This window comes from Zeus faber (assembly GCF_960531495.2).
Source record: "Zeus faber genome assembly, chromosome: 9".
NCBI lineage: Eukaryota > Metazoa > Chordata > Actinopteri > Zeiformes > Zeidae > Zeus > Zeus faber.
This window is the reverse complement of record NC_137197.1, coordinates 15,086,948-15,097,048: the sequence shown is the minus strand read 5'-3', so window position 1 is coordinate 15,097,048 and position 10,101 is coordinate 15,086,948. Positions and strand designations below refer to the sequence as shown.

General features: G+C 46.4%; 1 protein-coding gene across 1 annotated transcript; it reads right to left on the bottom strand.

Moving 5' to 3' along the window:
• Window positions 1-2,011: 2,011 nt before the first annotated feature.
• ccdc92ba (coiled-coil domain containing 92Ba) lies at window positions 2,012-9,044 on the bottom strand (the record flags this gene model as incomplete). Its single annotated transcript, XM_080006867.1, has 3 exons — window positions 2,012-2,739; window positions 5,734-5,781; window positions 8,912-9,044. 3 exons carry the CDS (start codon window positions 9,042-9,044, stop codon window positions 2,012-2,014), a joined length of 909 nt encoding a protein of 302 aa, XP_079862993.1.
• Between the last annotated feature and the right edge of the window lie 1,057 nt (window positions 9,045-10,101).

Genomic DNA, 10,101 nt, shown 5'->3' with positions numbered 1-10,101 from the left:
GACTGAAATAGACCCAAAGTACTCGAACCGAAATGATGTCCTAAGAGACTCAGTTAAAGACTCACAAAATGTAAATATAATTCAAACAATTATATGATCTACCCTAGTATGTCCATAGTTTCCGCCGCCTGCGCATGTTTAATATGTACCGATCGGTAATATATAAATACACAATACATGATTACATTGCTTTACTGAAGGCATACAGTATATCTAAAATGATGCAAAAGTGTCAACTGACCCTTTACATAGTCATGGTAAGAGGCCAGTGTTTAAATAACTAGGCTCAGTTCGGTGACAAAGACTGCAACTATCAGTGCTACAGTAGTATTTGGTATACTGTACTGCATGTACTTGAATATCGTCTCAATTATAAACGCGACTCGGCGCACTCTTAACCTTTTTTAAATGCCGTTCTATCGCTGGCGGCCCGCGGTGTGAGGTCCCGGTTAACAGAATGAAAAGTTCCATGTACTGTACCCGGATAATCCTGCAAAAATGGTTTTTTTGGGTTGTTTTTTTTTGAAACAAAAGGAAAAGTTACGTCACCGAAGAAATGGAATATGGCTCTACCCTCTACCCTACAGCTAGTGCATTCAACTGCATCCGAGTGCAGACGTTTCATTTCTTATTTCATCAGTCATTTTGCTCTTTTTTTTTCTAAATAGCAAGACTGATGACAATGGCCTATAAATGGCAGCTTACTATTCGGCGCTGATTTATATCAACAGTAACTTTAAATATCCTATCAACTACATGAAAAAAGCAAGCAAATAAAAGTTGATCTGATCCAAAAAGTGTTCCTTATACAACTTTCTTTTATGATATGATATTTTGTCATTTTACCACTAGGGGTCACTGTGTGCAAATTAAATCATCTTTTTTTTTTTTCTAAAAGAAAAACAACAAACAAACAAACAAAACAAAAAAAAAAAAAAAAAAAACAGAGAGCAAATGGGTTTGGGGGGTAAAATACCACAGTTGAAGGGAACACATGGACTGAATCAGAAGCCTAACCAGAACGAGGGCCTGTTTCCTGAAAAGCAGCCACAGCAGCCTCACTTTGCTGGAAGATATCACTCTCCCAACTGGAACATTTCTCGCCGGGCCCCATTCGGAGCCTGGCAAACACCGCCGTCATAATAACTGGACCTTTCCCCAACCCCAGCGGTCTCACTGATGTCCTGTTTGGGAAACCATCAAACATCCTGAACTACAGTCAGCACGTTGTGAGAAAGGCTTAAACCCTAACTGGTTCTTTTGCTACCGAAGGATCATGCGATGTTTGCTCCAACGACAATCCGCACACACCGTAATTGATGCCTGAAGATATTGACGATGGAATGTAGGCTATGCCTATATTTCCTATTTCCATAATCTTTGCACAATAGCCAAACCAGATTATGTTATGCTGCCGGCAGAATTACGAGAAAGAAACATTATACTGTATTTTCACAGACATAAGGAATCTTTCATTTCGTCAAATTATTAAAATGACATAAGGAACAGTCATCTCTAAAGGGATGCCGTCTGATTTGTGTTTGTTATATCTGAGCACTCTGCTGAGCACTTTTTAGCAATGAGGACACGCACAGAGGTGTCCACAATTAGGGTTTTCTCAGCTGTGACTCGGTGAATTAGTACCGAGGCAAAATGTTTGGCCATGAGGGTTGATTCATGGTTGGCCTCGAAAGGACACAGTCGGGTGGACCACACAAAGCGGCTGTTTATTGACCTAAAAATTGCCACTTTTAAGGCCGTGATAAAGCTGCTAAAGGGTTGACCTCGTGAGAAGTAACTGCCTTGAAGTGATCCCTGTTCGTCGTTTCGGCAAGTCATTTGAGGCTTTCCGTGTAAGAATTAGAAAGTGTCTTGGTAAAGAAAGTGTAGACTCTTCAATAGATATAAAGAGCACGTGGATGGAAATAAATGCAATTGCAAAAACCAAAAATAACAGCATTAACAATCCAAAAGACCAGCAGTGATCGTGACGCTTTGGCCAAAGGAGTTGCTAATCCGCCTTGGTCTGAGCAGCAGGGGGTGCTGTGGCCCTAGACATTCTAGGTGCCTCATCCTGGGACTCGGTCAGTCCCTCCCCACCTCCTTCTTCCATGTATTCCCTTTCCAGGCCTAAAGGAGGCTGTCTCTGAGGCGGCGAGTGCCTGGAGCGCGCTCTGTGCCTGCGCGGGTGAAGGAACAGCGCAGGGTCCGGCATGGCTGTTGGTTCTGCCGGGCCTGTCACGCTCTCCATCGGCACGCACTCCCTGGCACGCTCGACCCTCAGCTGACCTGAGAATGGCCTGGCGCTCTTACGTTTGGGTTTGACCACGGGGGAAGCCGGGGAGGCCGCTGGGGGTAACTGCGGGGACTGAGACAGAGTCTGTTCGGTGCAATGCTGTGTCTCCTGGCCATTGGCTCTAGTGAGCAGTCCGTACCTCTGCTGCATTCGCTGGTGGTGCAGTTTCTGCCTGGCGGCGTGGAGCTGGAAGGAGAGGAACGCCGCCTCCTCCGTTTGTCTCTGCAGATCTGTGTTGAGGATGGTGGAGCGGTGGCTGCGGCGCTTAAGTTCCTCTAAAAAATGTCTTTCCTTTTCTTTAAGGTTGGCTCTCAGGGCCCCCACGAGGGAGCCCTTGTGGCTCAGTTCCTTACGTAACTGCCCCAAAGTGTATTGCTTCTCAGACAGACTGTTTTCCACCGCCTGGCAGCGGGCTTGTAAGAGCTCCTCTTCTTCCTGTAACTCTGACACAAACAGAGGGAGCACAAGCAGGTTAAAAACATAGACAGTATTACAGCAAAAAAAACATTTGTATTTGCACGCATGTTACAGACCGCTTGGAGAATCACCAATTTGCTTTAAAGCTTATTGAGGATAATCCCAGGGCTAGTAAATGGTATAGGGGCATTAGAGCCTGTCTAAACAGAGGCAGTAGGCTGAACACATATGGGTGGAAGATTACCCCCTTCTCTGATCAAATCCAAATCTCCCCCACATCTCTCTTTTCCCAGTTATCCACTGCCTCAGTATGTGACATAGCATGCCATCTGCTGCCATCCCTGAGGTACCCACTGGCTTGTGGAGCCGCACGGGTCAGGTTGATAGACTAATCCCATGCCCTGACCACATGGGGTTTGTGGTGAGGGAGACAACATGTGGGAAGTTATTATGTTTGTGCCATTCTTTTAACAATTCCATTACAGCTTGTTTAATCTTCAAAATAAAAAAAAAAGAAAATGCGATTTCTTGGCAGCCCCCTTCACATAAGGCTGGATTCTGGGCTGCATTCCTTCTCGACACCCTTCCAGCACATTAGCAGGAGGCGAGGGTTAGATTGAAAATGCTTGAGGCCGTCAGTACAGTTGACCTAAGTTAACCAAGCTGGAGCTTGCCAAGTAAAAGGTAGATTACATTCACAGACGCAGCCACTGGTAGATAAACCCCCAGAAATAGGTCAAGCCCAGAATCCCAGGGGTGGGGTGGCTGGATTTTAGGCTGGTGTTGGGGGCTGACAAGAGGACCTATGTCAGACTTAAATAGAAAAGGGTATTTAATACATAATAATACATTCCCACACCGGCTCCCTCCTCCAGGTTTTCCCTCGACTAGGCCTCCATCCGCAATATGGCCGTTCCCTTCTGGAGAATCGGTGCAACTCCTGGTCTCAGTGCTTGTGAAGATCCCACTTGTCTTTTGGCCACGCTACCTGCCTCTGCCATCAGACCTGTACAGTGAATCCTGAATCCCTGGGTTTCGAGCAACCTAAATTGTCCCATGTAACCCCCCTGTCCTTGTTTGCATCAAATTGAAGACACCTAAGTTACTCGCCTGCAGGGCGGTGGTCCTGGTCAGGTTCCAAACATCAGCTTGTTTGCTCCAATCCTCTACATATTGCCTCTCTCAACCATTACAAGGATTCAGAGGTTTCTCATGCTGGTTGTGACTCTTCCTGTGCCTGGCATCGGTGGAAGAAGCTTCCTGCTACCGAAGGGAGAGTCGCTATCCATCTATCTCTTCTTTCAAAGGTATATTTTTTTTGCCATTTTCATGCTTTATTTGATAGTGAGGGGAGAAAAAGAAGGCAGGGGACAGAGAGAGAGGGGATGACAGGCAACAAATGGCCTCGTGCCAGAATGGAACCCGCGCCGCTGCGGTAAGGACTTCGCCTTGTATATGGTGCGCCCCCAAGACCCATCTCTTCTGATACACCAGAGTTCTTCCAGCACTGACATCTTCCGCTCATACGGATTTTCAACACCTTCTACCTTTCCCTATCCCGGGTTTCTTCCGTCTGCCTCTGCCCCTGCTCATGTGCCCTGACCTCACTGACCTGTGTTCTATGGAGAATGAAAGAAACAAACGAGAAACGACAAAAACCTTATCCTATCCAACTCTGGTGGCTCCCGTAGAAGGCTTTGCCGCTGATGACTCGGAGGTACAGTCATCGTCACTTTTATGTTTTAATACCTCCAATCTAATTCATTCCTCTCTCCGTGACACTCCTCCTCTTATCTCTCTCGCCCTCTATACATATTTATTCATTCTCTCTCCCTCTCTCTCTCTCTCTCTCTCTCTCTCTCTCTCCATCTTTTCGGATTGCGTCCGCGCTCACCAATCAGACCAATCAGTCTCAGGTTTTCCTGACGCCCGTTACCACACCCAGGATGAGCTCATCTCTTATTCCATATGCCTCCATCCTTTCATATCCACAGCTCACTACATCCTATCTCCTCGTTTCCTCTTACTCTACTTAAAACCCTCTCTCTCCCTCTCCCTCTCCCTCTCTCTCTCTCTCTCTCTCTCTCTCTCTCTCTCTCTCTCTCTCTCTCTCTCTCTCTCTCTCTCTCTCTCTCTCTCTCTCTCTCTCTCTCTCTCTATATATATATATATATATATATATATATAATGTCCACCTTGCTGTCTTTTAGCAAACAGCCTGTAATCAGATACCCCCCTGGGATCAGATAGAAAATGAGAGCAGAAAAATAAGAAAAAAAGGGGCTGGATCAATGTGCCCAGGGTGGAGTTCGACAGAAAGCGATTGTGGACGGATGACTGGAAGGTGGAAGGCCTGAGCGTTGGAAAAGGAGGAGAGGTCTTAATGATTCCAGTGCTGCGGCTGGGCTCAACCCCTCCCCCTCCCTCTCCGTCCTGTGTTTATTTTGGAGATACAAAATGGTGCTCTCCCCCTTTTCTTGTGCGCCCGCAGCACAAGCTGTCCGCATTTGGAAACAGCCGCTCTGCACCGACCATGTCGCGGCACCCACGCCGTCCTCTGGCTCTTTGCATCTCTACACAGCATGCACTGCGCTAATCCAACCACGGCCTCCTCATTCAATTTAAAAAGCAAGATCCATTAACACACACACACACACACACACACACACACACACACACACACACACACACACACACACACACACACACACACACACACACACACACACACACACACACACACACACACACACACAACACAAAAACACGACAACCTTGATATAGCCTAAAGTAAAGGGTCTCTGTTTGTTGTTTTTATGAGCGGAGAGAGAGAAAGAGAGAGAGAGCGAGAGAGAGACGAGCAGAGAACGCTGCCAGGGCTGGTGATGCAGAGAGGAGGGCACCGACAAACACAGAGAGAGCACTGATGTGTCAAAGCAAAATTAAGGGGGAGAGTAAATGCATACCAATACACCAATACAGCCAGGTTAGTCAGAGGATGAGAAAAATCTTGAAATTACCGATTTGAGTTTTTCCGGGAGGCTTCACTTTCAGCTCGCTGGTCAGCTCTGGGACAGACAGAAAAGAGAGGAGAGACGTTGGAAGAAGTCGGAAAAGGAAACAAAGATGAATACATCCGACGGTATCATAAGATAACAGCTCATTTTTCAAACTCTGATTCAACTCTGTTTCAATTCAGCTGAAATTGCCTGTATTGAGTGTATTATTTCTTCAATTGGATAGTTTACACAGCGTAGGGAGAGAAATAGAAGTCGAGATTATAACCTGCAGATCGAAGCAGATCATCTGCTTTTTGGTCCAGACAGTAAAAACATACTTAAAGCCGAAGAAATAAATATACATCAGTCTATATTACTCCACTTATGTGAAAAGGACAAATATTCTCCTCTTAAAATGGAAAGAATTGAAATAAAATAAAGCTTGATTGTTGAAAGTCGACTGATACATTTAAATGTGGCCTCATCATGGATTAATACTGAACAGTTGACATCAATAACATTAAGATTCACATTTACGGAATATCAATTGATTCAAAATGAATTAAAAAAAACACTGATCATTTACAATGTTGAGGTTAACTAAAAATAGAATCTGCGCTCCCAGTTTCTCTCTCCGCTCCTCCACTCCCACGGGTGGTGCAGGGAGAGAGACAGCGGCCGTGAACGCGACCAAATTTAAAAAAAACAACAACACCACCCTGCCAATGTTTAATGGAGAAATGGAATGACAATCGTTCGGCGGCTGAGGAGCTAAAGTCAATATTTACAGCCGCTTCGTCAGCCCGACGGCGCCGAGCTGTTCCTCGCCAGGCAGACAGGAATCCCAAAAAAACGCACACCGCCACGTCCTCCTCAGCCCCGACGCCCGCGGGGGGATCAAACTGCGAGCCTGGCGTCAGCTGGACGCATCCTTCTCAGGTAGGCGAGATGGAGACCCGTATCCGGCTGACGCGGGCTGACAGTTTGACCCCCCGGTGAACCGCTACCTCCTTGTTCCGTCCAGCCCAAACATGTAAACCTCTCGTTGTCAACACGGTAATCGTCGAATTGTCGAATCGGACCGAAGGACCCGGTGGTATTCACGCAGGTGAAAATGATGGAAGAATCGGAGCAAGGATCCCACGCCGTCCCCTCTTCGCCTCGTAAAGCGATGAAAAGCTGAAATGCTCCCATTTCAATTCATTTATTAAAAAATACATTGTTCCTCCATCTTTCTGCTTCACAGTTTATTTGATAACTTATTGTATAGGAACGTATATTTCATTCATGGATTCATTCTTTTCTTTTTTTTATTGTTTTTCTGTTACTTTTAGGTTTATATCGGTTGTTTATAATTAGGTTTAGTGTACTGTGTGTTGAACGATCTTTTATTGGGTTGTTAACTGTATTCTATCTATCGACAGTATCTATCTATCTGTCCGTTCTATCTGTCGGTCTGTCTGTCGGTCTGTCTACCTAGTTAGAGCATTGTATTGAGGTCAATTTCCAGGATGCTTCCCATGGACGGCAGTGCTATTTTAAGGCAGCAAAGCCGACAAATATGTGTGTGTGAGCGTTTTTGAGGGAGAATGAAACAGCCCACTCCCCGCAGAAAATCTGCGACCTTAATTCAATGTGATGCATCCACCAGGAAGTGCTTTCAGTCTGTCTCCGTGTCGCCGGGCTCACAAAGTCTATCTCGGCGTGCATTTTTTACAAGCTGCAGAGGCAACCAACACCCTCACTGCTGACACACAACCTTCCTTTCAAACCCATGGGGACTCAAAGCGGTGACGCAGTCGGTACATGGCCAAAAAGGCAAACATGTGCGGAGCTCCCAGCGGGGACGCTCTCCAACAAAAGACAGAGTGGTGGGAGTGGGAAGAATGAAACGATGCAAACTCTCTCCCCCACTCTATCCCTCTGACACACACACACACACACACACACACACACACACACACACACACACACACACACACACACACACACACACACACACACACACCTGCAGATGTGCAGCAAATGCTGCCCTCCATTTATGTCCATTACAATCTAATTTCTATGGATTACTGTGACTGCCATCCACTGATAATGAATTATGGATGTGTGTGTTGGTGTGACTCTATAGAGATATACTGAGTGTTTGGATGCATTTCCCTGCATCTATATGCACAGCATGGGAGTCAGTGAACCGGAAAGCCTGATTAAATGGAGACCTAATTCATTAGTTAGAGAAGCTGACGCAATCTACAGGAATTGTAAAAATCCCAAGCCCCAAGACCAAAGGCCCATTCCACATGCTGAGCGAGGGGGCTCTTTAGCCCCACAAGGACCACCCTAACGTGCCGACTGAAAAACAGCTATTAATCCATCAGACAGTGACAGTGAAGGCGTGTATAAACAGACGATGAATCATCTTGCTCCTACCAACTCGCTTGCTAAATGTAAATAAGCTTTTATTATGTCACACACAGTTTTACAGTGAAGATATATGCCTTACGCCTGGAGATGCTGTGTTGTGAAAAATATCGATCTTGCCAATGAGTAATTTTAACAATGTCGTAAACTGAAAAATGTACATTAAAAATGGACTGGCCGATGACGATAACATCTTAAATTGTGGGCAAATGTGTCCCAAAGCAAGTGGTCCTGTACCCCTTCTCCATATACAGTAGGTAGTGTCTCTCACTGCCTGGTATGATTTCCACTTGCACTCAGAAGCTAGAGTTAGGGGAGAGGGGGAGTTTGGAACAGAGGGATTGTCTTGCTTTGATTGATTGTTTAAGAAACGCCTTTAGTTACACTTACCCACTAATATAACGCTATGAAATTCTACAAATCCTACTAATGGCTTTGGTTGTCAACAACCAAAGCCATTTAAGCACCCTCGTGTTTTCTTTACCATGGCCAAACATTTCTACATAGCTGCTCTATATCAGCGAGCAAGATAAGCCTCTCGGTTTGCCCAAAAAGTTTTGATGAGGTTTTATTTCAAAGCTGTGTCTTTATTTCCAGTACAATTTTTATTGGTATAAAAAAGGTATTTCTCAGGAACCGATGGTCAAGGTATTGATACCCAGCCCTACAGGACACCAATTGAAAGGTTGGTATCAAAGTATAGCTATGATACCAACACAAACCCACACCCACACACACACACACACACACGCACTGACAGTCAGCAGCCTCTACTCACCTGTGCATCGTTTCTGCAGGGACAGGATCTCCAGGTGGAGTCCATGCAGTAAGGTCAAATGCTCCTGCCTGAGGAACACCACACTCCTCTCCACCCCCTCGATCTGACAGGACAAGCTGCTCTCGGCGTCCATGGCGGGTGCTCACCGCGCAGCATCCACACCCTACAGACAGAATTGAGTATTGTTTTTGTATACTGTACATATATCTTATAATATGTTATTAAAACAGATATATTTCATATTGTGCTTCAAGTCGTTTCCCTCCCCCCGCTTTTCATTCACCCAGCATTCTATTTGCTTGAACCCTGTATCAGTGAGATAGATAGATAGATAGATAGATCGATGGAAAGAAAGAGAGGGGAAGAGAGAGAGCAATCAAGAATTGCTTTCTCTTCCCTTTGACAACTTCATATTGTATCACAAGGACACAATAACAGCATCCTCATGTATTTGGCGGATTTTTACAAAGGAGAAAGACAAAATAAAAACATGCAGAAAAATGTGCAGGTTCTATATTTAGACCGTGCAGCACAAAGAATAAATGAAAAATGAGAATAAATCAATCGGAAATGGAGGAAACCATCGCACCAGCGATCTGCCCCGGTCGGGTCCAGGGGGGGTGGAATGAATCTTGTGCATCAGATGCTCAGAGCGCGCTCACCTCTTGTTGTTAGGAACCGCAATTCACGAAATGCGACTGGTTGGAGTCACGATAAACCAGCGCTTGCACCCGCGCATCCCGCTTCACACCGACGGTCCAAATCTCGGGAGCTGGGGCTGCGGCATCCAGCGGCATCTTCCGCCTGCCGTGCTCCCCAGCCGCATCGGACGGAACAATAGGGACGACAGACCGCGACGACAAACCGACGCAATCCGCCGGGGGCTTGCACCGCGGTCCACCGGGGGGGTGGGGGGGGGGGGGGGGTGTCTCAGTCGGAGGCACCCAAAAATAACACCCAGAGGTCACCACGCACGCGGACCGGAGGGGTGCGCGCCGCCTTTCGACCTGCGCGTCCGATTCCGCCGCTCCGCTTCCAGTCAGCTGGAGTGACGTAAGAGTGGCGGACGATTCGAACGACTGGAGTCACCCCCGGCGAAAGAGTCGTCCGTTCGTTGGGTTCGTTTCGTCGTCGGCTCAGAACTCAGTTGGGTTTTTGGTTTTGTTTTGTTTTTGGGTTTTTTTTTTGGG